The 19794-nt window shown below is 38.2% G+C and overlaps 3 protein-coding genes across 3 annotated transcripts; 1 reads left to right on the forward strand and 2 right to left on the reverse strand.

Annotated features, from left to right (window-relative positions):
• The first annotated feature begins 1421 nt into the window (after positions 1 to 1421).
• Positions 1422 to 4631, forward strand: LOC106300111 (glutamate--tRNA ligase, cytoplasmic-like). Its single transcript, XM_013736191.1, has 7 exons — positions 1422 to 1555; positions 1630 to 1729; positions 1984 to 2140; positions 2234 to 3309; positions 3698 to 4165; positions 4237 to 4329; positions 4401 to 4631. The coding sequence occupies exons 1-7, from the start codon at positions 1422 to 1424 to the stop codon at positions 4629 to 4631; spliced, it is 2259 nt and encodes a 752-aa protein (XP_013591645.1).
• Positions 4632 to 5250: 619 nt separating this feature from the next.
• LOC106332123 (probable germin-like protein subfamily 2 member 5) lies at positions 5251 to 9080 on the reverse strand. Its single transcript, XM_013770598.1, has 4 exons — positions 9053 to 9080; positions 8936 to 8940; positions 7408 to 7465; positions 5251 to 5795 (listed from the first exon to the last, which is right to left on the reverse strand). The coding sequence occupies exons 1-4, from the start codon at positions 9078 to 9080 to the stop codon at positions 5251 to 5253; spliced, it is 636 nt and encodes a 211-aa protein (XP_013626052.1).
• A 5397-nt stretch (positions 9081 to 14477) lies between these two features.
• On the reverse strand, positions 14478 to 17814 carry LOC106307965 (glycerophosphodiester phosphodiesterase GDPDL3). Its single transcript, XM_013745070.1, has 8 exons — positions 17544 to 17814; positions 17182 to 17475; positions 16482 to 17099; positions 16364 to 16402; positions 16007 to 16291; positions 15709 to 15854; positions 15131 to 15614; positions 14478 to 15053 (listed from the first exon to the last, which is right to left on the reverse strand). The coding sequence occupies exons 1-8, from the start codon at positions 17653 to 17655 to the stop codon at positions 14758 to 14760; spliced, it is 2274 nt and encodes a 757-aa protein (XP_013600524.1). The 5' UTR covers positions 17656 to 17814; the 3' UTR covers positions 14478 to 14757.
• Between the last annotated feature and the right edge of the window lie 1980 nt (positions 17815 to 19794).

Genomic DNA, 19794 nt, shown 5'->3' on the forward strand with positions numbered 1-19794 from the left:
AAAGAGAATCCGTGGGACATGAAAAATGACCTGCAAGTAAAGTTTTATTGCAGATTATAAAGTCCATCCGAGCATCGTTTGAAGCACCATCAGTTCAACCAAGACATGGAGTGATCAGCAGCAAAGATGTACATCCTGACCACATCTTAATGGAGTTCCAAAAGACATACCAACGTCCAAGACTTACAAGTTCATTCACGGAGAATCCAGCTGATCATCTTCACCAAGTCATAGGCAACTTCAACGTTCAAGAAGACTCGGATACCAGATGGGAATGCGTCTACTGCAGTGATGCATTCATCTGGGGGAGTTCATGTGTTGTACTCTTTTTCCTGTCCTTGGTTTCCCATTTTGCCACATTGGTTTTGGGGTTTTTCAGGAGAGGTTTTAATGACGCAACATTAAGCATGCAACGAACCTGTACCAGATGTGTCGATCAAGGGGGAGTGTTATAAACCAAATGATGATCGACCATGGACCAGCCCGTACTACAGGCCCAATCCGGGACATAATAAAGACAACCAGAGACTATGTGTTTATCTAGTATATATTCCATGTATATCTGTAACATAGTATTTATCCTTATCCTTATCTTGTTATGATAAACATGACCTTATGACGGTCTAATACCTTGTATATATATGGACCTTCTGGTCGATAGTAATGATAACAGAAGTATTTCTCCAACACTTCATTTACAACATAAAGGTTGAATACTAGGGTTGGGATTTTTAACCTAACTGCTGTTCGATTTGGTAGGTTTATAAATAAAAAAATCGATTTTCGGTTTAGCTTTTCAAAAAAGAAAAAAAAAATTATTAATCAAACTTTGAACCGAACTAACCGAATTAATCAAAAATTTAAGTCGAATTAACCGAACTAACCAAAATTTCCCAAACTAAACTGACTTGTAAATTTTTTTAACTAAAATATACTCAAACCAAAAACTTCGGTTAATTTTGGTAAAAGTTTTTAAAACCAAACTATCCGAAAACCAAACTGAACCAAAGTTTATAGGGTTTAACGAATCAATTCGGCAAAGTTTTGGTTGGTCTAGTGGTAAATGAAGTGCTAATAGCCGTCTGCTACTCGAGTTTAATTCGCATTGGAATGGATTATTTGACAAATATAAAAATTGCCCACAAAGAAGTAAAAAAACATCTTTTTCATTTGAAAATAGGAAAAAACTGAGAATGGTTTATTGTTTGAGAAACTATGAATAAAATTCGAGAAGCTTAACACAAATATAACTATAAGTCAGTTACTTTTAAATATTAATAAAATAATCACAAAAACATATTTTGGAAAGTTAACTTCATTGGCAAGTTTCTCAAATAGATCTCTTTCCTTATTTTTTTTTCTAAAAATTACGTATAAAAACCCTGAGAGCACGAATTTGGTTAATAAGCTTTGCTAAGAAGATGGAAGAGATCAAACTCACTTTCCCAGCCGACTCTCCACCGCTTTCGGTCATCGTTGCTCTCTCCCTCTCATCCTCTCCGGTAACCATCGACTCCTCCTCCTCCGCCGTCCCTTCATTCGTCTTCTCCGACGGGTACTCTCTCACTTTTCTTCAGTCTGATTCCTTCCTCTCCCTCTGACACTAAAACCCCTTTTGTCTGAATCTAGGCGCAAGCTGACTGGGACATCAGTTCTTCTCCGATACGTCGGTCGATCAGCTAAGTCTCTTCCTGGTTTCTACGGCCACGATGCTTTCGAATATTCCCAGGTCTCAAACAAGATTCTCCTCACTGTTGATTTTGTTAATAGTGGACAAAGTCTCAACCTTTACTCTGTTTCTTCTTCTTATTGTTTTTAAAGTCTCAACCTTTTACTTTGGTTTCTTCTTGATTTTGTGTTTAAAGTCTTAACCTTTGACTTTGTTTCTTCTTGATTTTGTTTTTAAAGTCTCAACCTTTTTACTTTGGCTTCTTCTTGATTTTGTGCTTAAAGTCTTAACCTTTGTTTTGTTTCTTCTCGCAGATTGATGAGTGGATAGACTACGCACCTGTCTTCTCCTCCTCTGGCTCAGAGTTTAAGAATGCTTGTACAAGTGTCGATAACTACCTTCAAAGTGGCACCTTTCTTGTTGGTCATTCTCTTTCCATCGCCGATGTTGCTGTTTGGTCAGCTCTTGCTGGTATGTATCCATCATCTTGCTGTTGCAATGTTGCGCCTGTCTAGCAAATTTGTATATCGGTTATAGTCTCTTACACACTGTTATCATCATCAGGATCCGGTCCGAGGTGGGAGAGGTTGAGGAAATCGAAAAAGTATCAGAACTTGGTTAGATGGTTCAACTCGATATCGCTTGAGTACGCCGAGCCACTCAACAAGGTGGCTGCGTATACTGCGGCGAAGAAGGGCTCAGGGAAGGCTTCATCTGTTGCACCAAGATCCAAAGACCAACAAGCATCAGATAAAGGGAAGCCTGAAGTGGACTTGCCTGGTGCTGAAGTTGGAAAAGTCAAGCTCCGGTTCGCTCCAGAGCCAAGCGGTTACCTCCACATCGGACACGCCAAAGCCGCCTTGCTGAACAAGTACTTCGCCGAGCGTTACCAAGGGGAAGTGATCATCCGTTTCGACGACACCAACCCCGCCAAAGAGAGCAACGAGTTTGTTGAGAATCTAGTCAAAGACATCGGTACCTTGGGGATCAAGTATGAGCGTGTGACCTACACTTCCGATTACTTCCCCGACCTGATGAGCATGGCGGAGAAGCTGATGCGCGAGGGAAAGGCTTACGTGGACGACACGCCGAGGGAGCAGATGCACAAGGAGAGGAAGGATGGGATTGATTCGAAATGCAGGAACCATACCGTCGAGGAGAATCTGAATCTGTGGCGAGAGATGATCGCTGGAAGCAAGAGAGGGTTACAGTGCTGTGTCCGAGGGAAGCTAGACATGCAAGATCCTAACAAAGCTATGCGTGACCCGGTTTATTACCGTTGCAACCCTATGTCTCATCACCGTATAGGGAATAAGTACAAGATCTATCCAACGTATGACTTCGCTTGCCCGTTTGTGGACTCCATTGAAGGCATAACGCATGCTCTTCGGTCTAGTGAGTATCACGACAGGAATGCTCAGTACTACAAAGTTCTGGAGGACATGGGATTGCGGAGAGTTGAGATTTATGAGTTTAGTAGGTTGAATCTAGTGTACACTCTTCTCAGCAAGAGGAAGCTTCTCTGGTTTGTTCAGCAAGGGGAGGTTGGTGGGTGGGATGATCCACGCTTCCCTACGGTGCAAGGCATTGTCCGTAGAGGTTTGAAAATCGAGGCACTGATTCAGTTCATTCTTGAGCAAGTAAGCCTTTTTTTACTTCTCGTTGTTGTTTGTCTCTTTTGAGTGTTCTGTAATAACAATTATGTGTTGAAAAAATAGTTAGGCGGTGATTAGGTGTTTAGTAGAGGACTAGAAATCGGATTATTAGGAGATAGATGAGCTTACTGGTTAACAAATTATTGATTTATTTTTCATATATTTTACATTTATAGTTTTATAAAATTATTTTGATGAATTATAAAAATTAGATATACAAAAAAGGAAAGAATTGAACAAATTTGTGGATTTGAACTAACTGTATTGCTTGGTTTATGATATTTAGACCGATTTAGATTGTTTTAAACCAATTTAGAACGGTTTTAAAATCTGCCAATACGTCTAGACCGATGGTTTTGATTAACATTTCCAGGGTGCTTCCAAGAATCTAAACTTGATGGAATGGGACAAGCTGTGGACTATCAACAAGAAGATAGTTGATTCTGTGTGTCCTAGACATACGGCTGTGGTTGAAGAGCGGCGTGTACTGTTGACATTAACCGATGGTCCTGACGAGCCGTTTGTCCGCTTGATACCAAAGCACAAGAAGTATGAAGGTGCCGGAGAGAAGGCGACCACTTTCACCAAGAGGATATGGATCGAGGGAGCTGATGCGAGTGCCATCTCTGTTAACGAGGAAGTGACTCTGATGGATTGGGGAAACGCCATTGTGAAGGAAGTTACAAAGGACGAGGAGGGTCGTGTCACTGCGTTATCAGGCCTTCTGAATCTCAAAGGGTCTGTGAAGACTACAAAGCTGAAGCTCACGTGGCTTCCGGAGACTAATGAGTTAGTTAAGCTCACGTTAACAGACTTTGGTTACTTAATCACCAAGAAGAAGGTAAGAATGCTTATTTCTATTTTGTTTCCTCTCTCAGAATCTTTGATTATCGTTTTTTTTCTTTTACACAGCTGGAGGAAAATGATGAGTTGGTTTTTGCTAAGTTTGTGAATCCTGACACGAAGAAGGAAACATCAGCACTTGGTGATTCGAATATGAGGAAGGTAAGAATGCTTATTTCTACTTTGTTTCCTCTCTCAGAATCTTTGATTATCGTTTTTTTTCTTTTACACAGCTCAAGGAAAATGATGAGTTGGTTTTTCCTGAGTTTGTGAATCCTGACACGAAGAAGGAAACATCAGCACTTGGTGATTCGAATATGAGGAACCTGCAGCGTGGTGATGTGATTCAGCTGGAGAGGAAAGGCTACTACAGATGTGATGTGCCTTTTGTCAAGTCTTCAAAACCCATTGTCTTGTTCTCAATCCCAGATGGAAGGCAACACCAGCCATTGTCTGCTAACTGAAGAGAGAACTCTTATGGTCAAATCTCCAAAATAACATATTTCTAAGTTTATATCACAAAAATAGCACTCAAAAACTAAAATGACCAAAATAGCATTTTATCTTTTGAAAATTTTAATTTTTTTATTTTTCAAAATTTGAAATCTTATCCCCGAAACCTCATTTCTCAACTCTAAACCCTAAACCCTAAACTCTAAACCCTAAAACCTAAATTTTAAACCCTAAACCCTAAACCCTAAACTCTAAACTCTAAACCCTGAACCCTAAACTCTAAACCCTAAATTCTAAACCTCACCCTTTAACTCTAAACCCTAAGTTTGTGACTTTTGATAAAACATTAAGTGCTATTTTTGTGACTTTTGACCTTGAGTGCTAGTTTGGGAACAAAAACTTGATTTAGTGCTATTTTTGTCTTTTTCTCAACTCTTATTGTTCTTTTCTTCCTATTTTATGAAAGTTGTATTAATAATTTACTAAAAAGAATCTCTGTTAAGACAAGAATCTATTTTGATTTTTTGTTTAAAAGTTGCAAACTTAATCTTATCTTCTTTGATTAGTGTATTATAAGGGAGCAACAAAACAAGAAGAAAAAGATTGTGTTGTTAGTTTTCTGTTCTTGTCTCATTTCTTGGGTTGGTATTTGGACTTGATCTTCTTAACCTGTTTGGGTTTGAACCGGAAAGACTTAACAAGAATGTCTTCAGGAAGAGCACCAAAGAGAGAACACACAAGCGACTGTGTTCCAGGCAACTGGCTATCAAAAGCTGCTATTACAGAAGCTGGAGCCGACTTAGCAACGTTCTTCTGAAAATGTAAAAGCCCTTTGGGTAAAACGAAGACTTCTCCTTTGTTGATGTGTTTAGCAACGAGTTTTCCAGCGGTTGTAACGAAGCCTACGTAGTAGAGCTGACCCTCTAGGACGTAGATGATCTCAGAGGCGCGTGGGTGGACGTGCGGTGGGTTAAGGCCGTTTGGCGCGTAGTCAATGCGGGACATGGAGAGGCCGAGTGTGTTGAGCCCTGGCAACTTCTCTACGGTGGCTCCGATTACGATGGCTCCGGTGGAGGTGTTGGAAGCGGCTCCGGCGGTGGCTAGGCCTTGGAAGTAGAAGTCTTGTGGTGTTACTTGTGTTGTGTCCTTGCATGTGTATCCGTTGACCTTGACCGCTTCATAAGTCAAAAGGATCAAAAGAGAAAATGATTTTAAAATAGGAATTAAAAAAAAAAAATCTAGATTTTGATCCGCGTTTTCCAAGCGCGAGTTTTTTGGATTATATTATAATACAAAGTTTTATTATATCAAAAAATATATTTTTAACAATTATATAATCTACGAATTAGTTTATTTGAGATTTTATATGTACACTTTTACGTAAGTTTATTTTAGGCATGAGAATTATATCGGGATAAATAAAAAACCCGAACGGACCCGAAAATATAGGTTTAGTTCAGGTCCAGTCCAGAGAATATAACCTATTGGGGCTTTTTGGACCCGCATGTCTTTGTTTGAGTCTGGATCCTACCCTAGACCCGATCATAAATATGTTGTGTTTATTAGGTATATTTGGATATTTCAAATATGTTTCCTGTAATATGGACATTTTTTTTAAGTTTGTGGTTTACGATTATAGTTTTTGATTTCAGGTAAATTTTCAAATTAAAACAAATTGAGTATTTTTCGGTTCATCGTGTCAGATTTTGAATAAGATTATGAAGTTTTAGGTATTTGAATTTTTTTGGGTATTTGTTTGGAGTTTCAAATATTTTTCATGTTTTTTAGATATTTCAATTTTTTTAGGATCCTAAATACCCAAACATATGTGGACCCATTACGTCTATATCAGGTCCAACAACTTTTTGATATAGATTTTTAACGTTATTGTACAAAAACATGGTTAATGAAATATTTTTCTGAGTAAAAGTATCATAAGGAATAATATTAGGATATGTTAAAAATATTTAAAATTTTGTATGGTTAAAATGATTAATGGTATTACCAAAAAAAAAAAAAAGTTATACATAACTCCAACAATTTTTTTTATATTAGATTTTTCAAGACTATTTCTCTTTTAATAGTATTGATTCGTTTTAAGTGAAAAGTATAAAAAAGTATAATATCTAAACCAATAATTTTCAAAATTGTGGATAATCAAAATTGATATCGTGAAGTCGGGTTAACTTTAATAGAACCAATGAATTTTTACATTTTTGTGAAGATAACATGAATATTCAGAAAATTAATTTTTAAATATGAAAATATCTATCAAACCATAGACGGTTGAAAGTTTACTATATGATATGAGATTTTAGTGGGAAAGTTTATATATGATGTAATTACTTTATTATAAAATAAAAAAAGTTAGAATGTACATATATATGTCGTGTAACTTTTCTTGCTTTAATCATATATTTTCAATAAATGATAATATAAAACATTAGTTTCAATGTTTTCACGATTAAAAATCAAAATGGAAAATATAGTAATAGTAATAAATAAATAAAGGAATTGAATAAATTATTGGTAGAGAATTATATGGTAACATATTGTTAGTCTAAATTTAAGATACGACAAAAAAATAATGAGATAAATGAAAGGGCCCAAGCAACCTTTTAAAGTAGATTTATTAAAAAAAATTCCATTTTAATAGTATTGATGAAAATAATAATTATAATAATTATTATGTTGTGGAAATTGAAACACAGAAGAAAAAAATGATTTGCATAAAGAAAGGTGATCAGGAGTTTTAAAACCTAATTTAAAATAAAATTAATTAAATACCATTGGACAAATCAGCAATACAAATATCTTGAAGCAATAGGGGTTTGCGACGGTTTTTCTAACATTGTTTAGATATTTTGATACATTATTTAAATATATGGTTTGGTTGTTAATATATATTTGATGTGTTTTTATAAATCTAAGACATATTTTCATGGTATCTTAGAAAATGACTATTAGTCAAATACATGAATCTATTTTAATTTGATTATTCTGTCAGCATAATTGATATCAATACCGTTAAAAGATGATCATTCGAAAATTATAGTTTTCTCAAAAATACCCTTATTTTTATAAAGAATTAATAAAATTCATTAATGACATTTAAGTCTTTTGGTTTTGGCCCTACAAATACACCTAAATAGATATATTAATAATGGACCTATATATATTTAAAAGATATATTAACTTTAAATTTAATATAAGTATAAATATATTATGAACTGTAAATAAATTAAAAACATGAAAATATCATTTTGTTAAATATATGTATCAATATTCAAAATAGATCATTTGAATATTATATAGATTTTACAAACCAAATCATATATCATACACCATATATCATATACATATTTGAATATTATTTTTCCATGTATAATGTTATTTTATATATAATATTAATATGACAATTACGAGTGTTCAAGAATATTTTTAAAAATATATTAAAATCAATTTTTAAATCTAAAATAAATACACAAACCTATAATAGGTTATTAATAATGAAAATAAACTAATATTGTCATATCAATAAGTTTTTTTATTATCATTTTTTATATGGATAATATAATAAAATTTTATCAAATTCTAAGAAATCATTAATTTATGTAATATTAAAATATATATAAGTAATTTAATCAATTTTTTTTTAAAAAATACTATCAGATATTTTGTGTGTTTATCGGATCAATGGTATCAGATTGAAGGTTAATAGTGAGTTTTTGGGTTTTTACCGGGTTATTTTTAATTAACGATTTTTTCATTAAATCCGAACCGGATTATATACAATGTATCGGGTCTATAGGTTCAACTATGAATCTTGGTCTTAATGAAAACAAATCTTAAAACTCAAACATTATTATATAACAACTACCATATTTCAAACAAATACCATATTCTGAAAAGAAAAGAAAAACAAATGATAAAAACCTAAAAACTCAATTGTTATGGTTCGAAACAAAAATAATGGTAGTTTATAAATCAGTTTTTGATCAATAAATGAAAAACAAAATCTGCGCTTTCTATGCGCGGATCAAAATCTAGTTTGCATTTAAAATGAAGTCTAATTATATGCATGATAATTATCATTAAATAGTTAAATAAGAGTTTTTTATGTTGACATTAATGACATTAACTTCCTCAGCTCGTCTCACATCAGTAACTTCCTCTTTCAGTCAATGATTTCTCTGGTGGTCTAGGTGAGTGGGACTTCTTATATGTGAGGTGAAGCAGCACAGCGTAAAGGAATTCATATTTCGTAGTCGCATAACTCTCGTCCAATGATCTTGATCATTCTGTCGCCCTTGACGATGTCTGAAGTATTAAGATATGAGAATCTTCATAGCTTAAGAATAGTCAATATTCTGTACATTAACTATTTCATATAAACCCTAGTCTCTCATCATGTATATAAGCTACTCTGTACCTTCTCTGTAAGATATAAGATTCACCATTTACATGGTATCAGAGCCACACGATCCCACACCTAATAATTTTGTTTTTCTCTCATTTTCATCTCTCACAAATCACCATGAGCTCTTCCGCTAACACCACTCCCACCTTTGTCACCGAAATCAACAACACAAACACTCAAAATCTCCTCACGCTCAATATGTCAAATGTCTCAAAGCTTACTGCCACAAATTACCTCATGTGGAGTCTTCAGATCCATGCTCTTCTGGATGGATATGACCTTGCGGGCTATGTTGATGGTTCCATTACGGTTCCTCCAGCCATAGTGACCATTGATGATCAGGTCTCTGTCAATCCGGCGCACACCCTCTGGAAACGTCAGGATAAGTTGATCTACAACGTCTTAATTGGTGCGATCTCTCCCCCGCTCCAGCCTCTTTTGTCTCCTGCCACAACCGCTTTGGAGGCTTGGACTACTCTCGCCTCGACGTATGCTAAACCTAGCCGTGGCCACATCAAACAGCTCAAGACACTACTCAAAAATTAGAGAAAAGAGAACAAAATGATTGATGTCTATCTACAAGGCATCACCACTTGTCTCGACCAGCTAGCTATCCTTGGCAAACCTGTTGATCATGAAGATCAGATTGATCTCATACTTGAAGGTCTGTCTGATGACTACAAGCAAGTCATTGATCAAGTTGAAAGCCGCGATGCTCCTCCCTCCATTACCGAACTTCATGAGAGACTTCTCAACTACGAAGCAAAGCTCCTCCTCACTGCTGATTCCGTAACAACTCCGGCGCCTGTGACGGTCAACCTCGCTCAAAACAGAGGCAACAACAACAACAATAACTACAAGAATCAGTACAAGCCAAACAATGGTCAAAGGACAAACCAGTCCTATCAACAACCATGGCACAATACTCAACAACAGAATCAGCGTTAAGATTCAAGGAGTCCACAACCGTACCTTAGGCGCTGTCAGATCTGTGGAGTTCAGGGCCACAGTGCCAAGCGTTGTGCACAGCTGCAGAGCTTTCAAGCCTCAACAGCACAACAGCAGCAAAGCCCCTTCATGCCCTGGAACCCGCGTGCCAACTACACGGCTGCTTCTCCATACAACACTGCGAATTGGCTGATGGACAGTGGCGCCACGCACCGCATCACCTCCGACCTCGCCAATATGTCACTCCATCAACCATACAATGGAGCAAATGGAGTCATGGTTGCAGATGGCTCTATTGTCCCAATCCAACAAACTGGTTCCACAACTCTCTCTATCCTCTCTCGTCCATTAGATTTACATAAAGTCTTATATGTTCCAAACATACACAAGAATCTCATCTCGGTTTATAGACTATGTAACACTAATGGCGTATCTCTGGAATTTTTCCCATCGGCTTTTCAGGTAAAGGATCTGACAATGGGGGTCCAGTTGCTCTCTGGCACAGCCAAGAATGAACTCTATGAGTGGCTTATACGTGTGCCTCAAGTAAATACGGCAGCTACAACTCCGAGCTCGACAGCAACAATTACATCTTGGCACTCTCGTCTGGGTCACCCATCTTCTTCTATCTTAAATTCAGTGATTTCAAACTTTTCTCTTCATGTTTCTTTACCCTCTCATAAACTTGTTTCCTGCAATGATTGCTACATTAATAAAAGCCATAAGCTCCATTTTTATCAATCTACAATTGTCTCTACACGACATTTTCACTATCTCTATTCTGATGTTTGGAGCTCTCCTATTTTATCATCAGATAATTCCAAATACTATCTAGTTGTTATTGATCATTTCACTAGATATTCATGGCTGTTTCCTCTAAGACAAAAATCACAAGTTAAAGAAACACTCATAGCCTTCATCAATCTAGTTGAGAATCACTTCCAGACGGGAGTGTGTACCTCTTACTCGGACAATGGTGGTGAATTTGTGGCATTGAAACAATACTTTCAGCCGAGAGGCATTTCACACTTTACATCTCCCCCTCACACCCCTGAGCACAATGGGATCTCTGAGCGCAAACACATGCATATCGTTGAAACATGAATGACTTTGATGTCTAAAGCTTCAGTTCCAACCACATTCTGACCATTTGCTTTCGCGGTCTCTGTCTATCTCATCAACCGAATGCCGACACCACTACTAGCCATGGAATCACCATTCTCAAAGCTCTTTGGAACCGTCCCTAACTACCAGAAACTTTTTTGGATGCTCTTGTTATCCATGGCTGAAACCTTACACGAGACATAAACTTCAGAACAAATCAGCAAGATGCGTCTTTTTTGGGTATTCAACCACACAAATTGCATACCTTTGCTATGACAATCTTAATGATCGCCTCTATGTCTTACACCATGTGACGTTTGATGAGAACACGTTTCCGTTTGCCTCTTCTCCATTATCGACTGATTCGACTGGAGACACCTTCGCTGCTACAGACAACGTCACTCCTTCACCGGTCGTCACTGTGCTGCCGACTCACCTCCCGTCGTCGGATCCTCACCGTCATCTCCAATCACCATCGTCAGTTCCCGTTTCGCCGGCAACCTCTCCGTTAACTCAGGTGTCTCCTCTAAACTCTGAATCTGCTTCTGTTTCTTCCTTCTCTGAACCCACTGTTCCAAATGAAAATGGGCCGCAACCCACGGCCCAGACAAACCCAAATACAGTAATACCAAACACTACCAACCCAACTCCTATCCTTGAGGCCCACATTAATTCACCTTCTCAACCCACAAACGTTCATCCCTCTCCCACAAACTCCGTTTCTTCTCAAACACAAACCCCACCACCACAACCACCACCAAATACTCACCCGATGTCTACTCGTGCCAAGCGTGGCATTATCAAACCAAACACAAAATATGCATATGCCTCTCACCTTACCTCTCACAAAGAACCCACAACCTTAAACCAAGCACTTAAAGATGAGAAATGGAGACTCGCAGCGACAGACAAGTTTAATGCTCAGATCAAAAACCACACTTGGGATTTGGTTCCACGTCCTCCACCTCATGTAACTATCGTCAGTTGTCGTTGGATCTTCACAACTAACTATAATCCCGACGGCACCGTTCGTCGCCCAAAAGGTCGTCTAGTTTCCAAAGGGTACAATCAATGCCCCGGTCTTGATTATGAGAAAACATTCAGCCATGTGATCAAGTCCGCAATGATACGCATTGTCCTTGGACTCGCTGTTAACTGCAACTGGTCGGTCCGTCAGTTAGATGTGAACAACGCTTTCTTGCAAGGAACGCTAACTAATGAAGTCTACATGTCTCAGACTTCGGGCTTCATTGATCCAGACAGACCAAACTATGTATGCCGTCTTCGCAAAGCAGTCTACGGTCTGATGCAGGCTCCCCGTGCGTGGTATGTAGAACTCCAAACATTCCTCATCTCCTCCGGCTTCACCAACTATGTTTCCGATACATCTCTGTTTATCCTCAAGCTTGGAAAGTCTACGGTCTGTGTCCTCGTTTATGTTGATGACATTCTAGTAACATGAAATGATCCTCATCTCATTCAACAAACACTACACGCATTTGCTTCACGATTCTCTGTTAAGGACCATGAAGAACTACACTACTTTCTTGGCATTGAAGCAACCAGGAGCCCGACTGGCCTTCATCTCTCCCAGCGTCGTTACATACTTGACTTACTACAAAAGACAAACATGGTTGGTGCTAAGCCTGTGTCTACACCGATGGCGACGTCACCTAAACTCACTCTACACTCGGGAACACGACTTCAGGATCCCACAGAGTATCGAAGTACAATAGGGAGTCTCCAATACCTTGCTTTTACTCGCCCTGATCTCTCCTTTGCCGTCAACAGGCTCTCACGATATATGCACGCTCATACCTCTGAACACTGGAATGCCGTGAAACGCACGCTACACTATTTGGCGGGAACATCAGATCAAGGGATCATGCTTCGACAAGGTAACTCTAAAGCTCTCCACGCGTTTTCGGATGCTGATTGGGCGGGAGATGCTGATGATTACATTTCCACAAATGGTTATCTTGTCTATCTTGGTCATCACCAGTCTCATGGTCCTCAAAGAAACAAAACACCATTTTTCGATCATCTACAGAGGCAGAGTATCGCTCTGTTGCCAATGCGTCCTCGGAACTCATCTGGATTGCGTCTCTGCTACACGAGCTGGGGATACCATTTGACAAACCTCCTACCATCTATTGTGACAATGTGGGCGCCACATATTTATGTGCTAATCCTGTTTTTCACTCAAGAATGAAGCATTTGGCATTGGACTATCATTTCATAAGGAAATAGGTGCAATCTGGAGCTCTTCGGGTTATTCATGTCTCCACCAAAGATCAGCTTGCGGACGTCTTGACAAAGCCACTCTCTCGACCTGCGTTCACAACTATGGCAAACAAGATTGGAGTGGTGTCACCCTCCCCCTTCCATTTTGAGGGGGCGTATTAAGGATCAATCATATAAATGATTAATATGAGAATCTTCATAGCTTAAGGATAGTCAATATTCTGTACATTAACTACTTTGTATAAACCCTAGTCTTTCATCATGTATATAAGCTACTTTGTACCTTCTCTGTAAGATATAAGATTCACCATTTACATGAAGCTCATGAAACCACTCAAGCCACCTTCTAGATCTCCATTTGATAATGCTTTAGACTCTTCCTTCCATTTACCAAAATCAGTGATGCGATAATCTGAGAATCTGTTCTTTTCTCAGCTCAAAACTATGCTTCCCCATCAAAATCTCTACTGACCACCATGTACTCTTCTGAACCAAGCAAACCACAGAACTCCTCAATGGTTGTTCGTGTCTTTATCACATTGTCATGAGCTCTTTCCTGCAAGATGTGTGTGACCACCTTCAGCTCTTAATATAACACTTTGATTAATGGGTACAGTCAACAGGGTGATCACGAGATGTCTTACCGGTTTTATGAAGATATGGTCTTCAAAGGTATTAAGCGCGATATTTTGACGTACAATGCGTTGATCTTGGGACTGTGCAAGCAAGCTAAGACGAAGAAAGCTGCACATTTTGTTAAGGAGCTGGACAAAGAGAATTTGGTGCCAAACTCGTCGACCTTCTCTGCGTTAATAATGGGACAGTGCGTGAGGAGAAGTGCAGACTGTGGGTTTTGAACTGTACAGAAGCATGATTAGGAGCGGTTGCCATCCGAACGAAGAAACATTCAATGTTTTGATCTCTGCCTTCTGTAAGAATGAGGATTTTGATGGAGCTGTTCAAGTGTTGAGAGAAATGGTGAGAAGATCAGTTCCTTTTGATTCAAGAACTGTTCATCAGGTCTGCAATGGATTAGAGCATCAAGGGAAATACCAACTTGCGAAAGAGTTGTTAAAGGAGTTAGAAGCAAAAAAGTTTCTTCAAGAACCTTTAGGTAACTGAAAAGTAGAATGTATGATTATTAGCCAAAAAAACTTATGTTTGTTCAATGGAATAAGAAGTTGATTACGTCTTTAAGAATGGATACAATCTCATAAATATTACAAGACACAGTGCAAGAGTGTATGTTATAACAACAAATGAATATCTCAAATGAATTTGAGGGAAAATTACACTCCAAGAATTTCCTGTTCTTTTTGACAGAACTAGAATATAAACAGGAAAAGAATTTACGGTTCCGGCAGTTAAGATTTGACTTGAGTCACGCAGGGAAAGACATTATCAACAGCAAGGAGATGTGATCACATAAGTAGAAGAGAGGCAAGAACCATTGCAAAAACAGAAAGGAGAAGAGATAGAGTGAGTTGGGTTTGTCCACTAGGTGCTGGTGCAGTGGTTGACGGGGTTCCAGGGGTTGGGGTTGGGGCTTTTGCTGTAACCGGAGGTAGTGGTGGCTCAGTGACATCAGCATCTGTGAAAACCGGGTTTGGAGCTTCAGCTGGAGGTATGGACCCCGGACTCACAACTTCTAAGAGGCCACCGGGTTGCACAGGGGCCATGTAAGATAGAGTTTCTTTGCTGGCCAAACATCGATTCCCTGCAGAAGATATAAACAAAGTTGGGCATTGATGTTCAACAATTTTTTGTTGCGAGACCTTTGGTAGGGACACTTACTTCTGTATCTTGCAGCTGTGAATGGGAACTCGGTGATGGTTCCATTTATACCAGGTCCAGTAACATACGAGTTAATCTCAACAGTTGCGTCAGAGAAGAAGTCAAATGGTTGCGATACAAACTCGTTCTGAAACAGCTCCACGTATACTGGGAGCTGAGACTTCTGCAGCCTCTCCACAACATTGGTTTGCCCAGTGACGAGCCCATCAACGACCGGAAAGACTGATGATTTGCCGATGACAACAGCGCTAGCGAACTTTTTTATGTCTTCAATAGCAGAGTCGAGAATATCACGGATGGTTTCTTCAACTTTGTACACAGTCTCGTACTGGCTCTGCTTCTTGAAGTCAACTAGAACCGAGCTGTTTGTTGACTGAATCATGACTTTTGTGGTTGTTCTATTGCTGTATCCAGTCTCTGTGAGTGCATCAAGAACCGCTTTGACCACGTCGAGCCCTTGCTTCTCTCTCAGGTATGCTGCATTCTGAGGGAGGCCAAAAAAGACATGGCCATGAGAAGATTGTCATGGTCCTATCGGTGAAATGTAAAGACATAAAGAGAAACACGAGAAAACTCACCTCAACACTGATCAAAACACCGGAGAGAGTGGTGGAGTTCTTTGCCAAGTTTAGGAACTCAGAAAGCGAAAGAAGCTTCCCAGAATTTCTCTCGTTTGGATTCCTAAACATATTGAATCGTCTGCTGTAGGGGTTTGAAATAGCAGCTGCACAAGACGTTTGGAGAATAGTTATTGTAACTTCTAGAGTAGCTCGGAGCAGAGACAAAAAAAATCCCAAACTAGTTACTATAAATAGTAAGAAGAAGATTGTACAAAACAAGAACAGCATATAACTGAAAATTAGTAGAGAGACATACGAGTCAAGGTCTGGATCTCAGGCCATGTGAGAGTAAAGGTGTAGATTCCATTAACTGAGCTAATCTCAGGAACACTTGTTGAACGGTTTCTCAAAGGAGATTGGGCGACCATTGTGGTGTTCCCGAGATCGATCGAACTTGAGCAAAAAGGTTTACCGTCGCTGGACATTTGGACCGAGCAGTCGATAACATCAGCACCATCATTGATTGCCTTCTCATATGCCAAGTTTGTGCATCCTGGATAGTCTCCACTCGCACCGTTTTTGGATATCACAAGAAAATCCACTGAAACATGAACCATTTAGTCAACTACTGAAAGTCATAACAAGAAACAAAGACAAGTTGTTACTCTCATACCTTGTTTTGTTGCGTTTCTGGCCACGTGGGAGAAGCATTCTGAGGAAAAATATGAAAAAGGATGTTTTGGTTTTGAGTATTTTCATCAATATAGTCAAAGGAAGAGTCTTTAGCTTACCAACTGATGCAGATGCAGTAATGGGAAAATCAGAGAGCACACCATCGACAGAGAAGTTGCCATTATCCATAAAAGACAGATACTCAGACACTGGATCGAAACTATAGTCGTGTGCAATATCAACATCATTTGCAAAGCCTGACGCAAACACTTCCAACCCTGCTTTGTGAGCATCTTGAACCAAGGAAGTGGAGGGAAGCAAGTACTGCTTGTCATCGAGTGGCAACACGTAAGACTTGGGAACAAGAATCCCTGAAGCAAAGGTCTTGACAAAAGTCAAGTTACTCAAGATAGAACCGTATGTTCTGTTTGTCGTCGGCTCGAACTGTTCTTTCTCGAGAAACCTGAAGACAAAGCTCGGTCCTTCACGCCCGAAACGTCCAGCGATCTTCCTGAAGAAGTTGACTTCAGGGGAAGAGATGAAGTCAACGATAACAGTTTTGGTAACTGATACCAGAAAATTGCTCATGCTCAGATTATGCTGGGCGTAGAAGGCGTCGTGCTGAACGTTAAGCCAAAAGCCTTGCGGTTTCATCTCCTTGTTTACAGTTTGAACGGTTGAGATCGTGTATCCATTACCATCGAACTTGTCTGAACGAGATAATATACCTCGGATCACTAACAAAACAAGAAGAAGACATTTGTGAGAAAGTTGCAAGAAACAAGTCACTAGTTTTTGTGGAGGAGGAAGAAGACTTACGAGAAAGATTAGTGAGAGCTCTCAAGGAGAAATCGATGGTGAACCAACCGGGAGTAGGGACTCCATTAACCGGGTAAGTGGATTGACCCTTTGGGTAAACAGATTCAACGTTTGAAGCATTGCTCATGGTTAGATCAGGGAAGCAAATCCCAGCCCCGTCTTTGGTGAGCTGAAGATCACACCATAGAACAGCATCTGCTACACTTGTCTGCATTGCGAAGTTGTAAGCATCTAGGCTCGAATCTGGGAACAGTCCAGAGAACCCTCCACGAGCAATCACGCGAGGTGAAAAGCCTACCAAAGCAAAAAAAAAAGGTGTGATTTTTATGAAACAATCGTTCCAAGTAAGAGAGAGCACTCACCAGAGAGCGTCTTCCATTGAGTTTTAGGTCTTTGAGCATCGATTTGAACAGCAAGCAGCTGAATCAGAACAAGGCCGCAGAGTAACAGCGAAGAAGCTCGTAACCCTCGCATTGTCAGGTTGCCTCGTCCGGAGATTCGTACTAACCTTTATTCTCTTCTCGCCGGCGGCTTCACCGGCTTCTTTCTACAGAGAGAGAGAGAGAGAGAGAGTCTTGTTTAGTTCTTCTAGCTGTTTCGTTGTGTGGGATTCTCGTTTATATGATCGTTTTATTAAATTAAATCAACGAAAAAGTCTGATGATTTGATTTATTCTTACAAGTTCACAAAAGTGTATCCATCATTGAAATTATTTTTCTAATAAAATAGTTGTAGCCTACCTCAATTACGCGTAATCACGTATTTGTTTTTTTTTGGGACAGTCAAGGAGCCGAGATTTTGGTTGGTCGGCTTAAGCTGATGTTGCTGAGGTCTTTGTTTCTCGGACTCTTTCAAGTTTCAACAGACCTTTACCAATATTCACGAAGCCATCCACGCCACCAATTACAAGCCATCCACGCCACCAATTACGACATCCGAATTAAAAAGTCATATTTTTGTAAAAAGTTTTGTTAGTATTTATAAACATGCAGATTTTTTTTAGATAAATAGTATTATTTATTGGGTAATATTAGTTAAAATAATGATTATTGGACTTTCCAATAATTTCTAAATTTATTAAAGTTAAATATATTATTAATAATTATTAGTAAATTTCTATTTTAAATAATAGTTAAAATTAAGTTAACCACAAAACAATTTTTCTATTTTCTTTTTTACTTCCTGCAATACTTTTTCCTTTATCTAAAATTTTCATTTGCCTTTGTCTTTTGATTATATAATTTAGTTACCATTCTGGTATCGATCACCACAAGTGAAAAAACTTTTTCGAAATTGAATCTGATAAAGAATTATTCGCAGTCTATCATATTACAAAAGAGGTTATATAAGCTGGCTATGTTATTAACTGAGATGGCTATGGTTGAAAGACTTGGCGATATGAATTTAATGAATGGTCTTACAGGAAAAAATGCAAGAAAATATGTATTTCATTAATAAGTGTCCTAAATAACCAGTTTCTTATAAATAGTTTATGGAATTTGGTTTTTATGAAGTTTTTATATTGTTTTATGATTTTGATAAATATTAATAAGGGCATATTTTTTAATTTGACTTGGGCCAATATAAAACATTAGATCGGCACTGCCAATATTAAATTACATTTTAATAAGTAAGTACTGTATTATTTACTCAAAATACGGAGAGAATGCTAAAATAGTAGTAAAGTTTAGTAGCATCCATGTTGTTTGCTAATTTGTATCCAATGTAAAAGGTGGTTGAATGGACCTTTAGTAATAGAACTACGCAAAGCTTTTATGTTAGTATGTGCTTATTTCTTGAATCTGCATTTAACTTATACTAATAACTTTTACAAAGATCATTCATGGTGTTGTAAAACATGATTTTTTTTTATACAATTAATTTTTGTTTGTAACACGCATTCATAAATTACAGCAAAACCACGTCATATTCCCACGGACACTAGGAAAATGGGAACAGACGAGAACTTGACTGTAGTATACAAACAATGTTTATTGAGTATTATAATAAATGTTTGTATAAGTCTGGGACATTTTGGTTTTGCTGTACCAACCTATAAACTAGCATGTGTATCATCACTAATCATTTTATTTTATTCTTTCTTTTATTATTATTATGGACTTTTCTTTGTTGTACACATTTATTACTCTTGAGTACTTGTAAGCTGTAAAGGTCATTAGTATGGCCACCTATTCACTGATACGAAGAATTGTACCTTTCATGCATTGTCATTCATGTGATTTTGTACACACAGGTTGGCAGTTAAACGTTGGAAATTTTCAAAAACAGATTATCTAAACAGTATAAGATAAATTTTTTTTTGACTAAACAATGGTTAAACCCGGGTCTATCAAAGACACATACTTAACCCACGGATAGATCATCTCCCAGATATTCAAATGTACCGTAAACATGGGTTCATATCCGCGTGGCCACATGTGGAGCTAATAATTTCGTACTAGAAGGGAATCGATCCCTGGCTTGGACCAACAGGACAACTCCTCCTTTATTGGAAACCACTAGGCCACCACGACGTGGTTTATAAGATAAATTTTACATCCCAAGTTTCAAAAGGTAAGAAAATTGAACTAGTGAAATATATATTGGTTGTAG

Source organism: Brassica oleracea, chromosome C1 (assembly GCF_000695525.1).
Source record: "Brassica oleracea var. oleracea cultivar TO1000 chromosome C1, BOL, whole genome shotgun sequence".
NCBI lineage: Eukaryota > Viridiplantae > Streptophyta > Magnoliopsida > Brassicales > Brassicaceae > Brassica > Brassica oleracea.

Excerpts from the sequence above, each read along its gene's own strand:
- LOC106300111 (XM_013736191.1), top strand. The coding sequence starts at position 1,422 with ATGGAAGAGATCAAACTCACTTTCCCAGCCGACTCTCCACCGCTTTCG. Across the intron at positions 1,556-1,629 it reads TCATTCGTCTTCTCCGACGG|GCGCAAGCTGACTGGGACAT; the intron begins GTACTCTCTCAC and ends GTCTGAATCTAG. Across the intron at positions 3,310-3,697 it reads TTCAGTTCATTCTTGAGCAA|GGTGCTTCCAAGAATCTAAA; the intron begins GTAAGCCTTTTT and ends TAACATTTCCAG.
- LOC106332123 (XM_013770598.1), bottom strand. The coding sequence starts at position 9,080 with ATGGTGAATCTTATATCTTACAGAGAAG. Across the intron at positions 5,796-7,407 it reads TATTGCTGATTTGTCCAATG|CGGTCAAGGTCAACGGATAC; the intron begins GTATTTAATTAA and ends TGACTTATGAAG.
- LOC106307965 (XM_013745070.1), bottom strand. The coding sequence starts at position 17,655 with ATGCGAGGGTTACGAGCTTCTTCGCTGTTACTCTGCGGCCTTGTTCTG. Across the intron at positions 15,855-16,006 it reads TGAGATCCAGACCTTGACTC|CTGCTATTTCAAACCCCTAC; the intron begins GTATGTCTCTCT and ends CGTCTTGTGCAG. Across the intron at positions 15,615-15,708 it reads GTGTTTTGATCAGTGTTGAG|AATGCAGCATACCTGAGAGA; the intron begins GTGAGTTTTCTC and ends GGCCTCCCTCAG.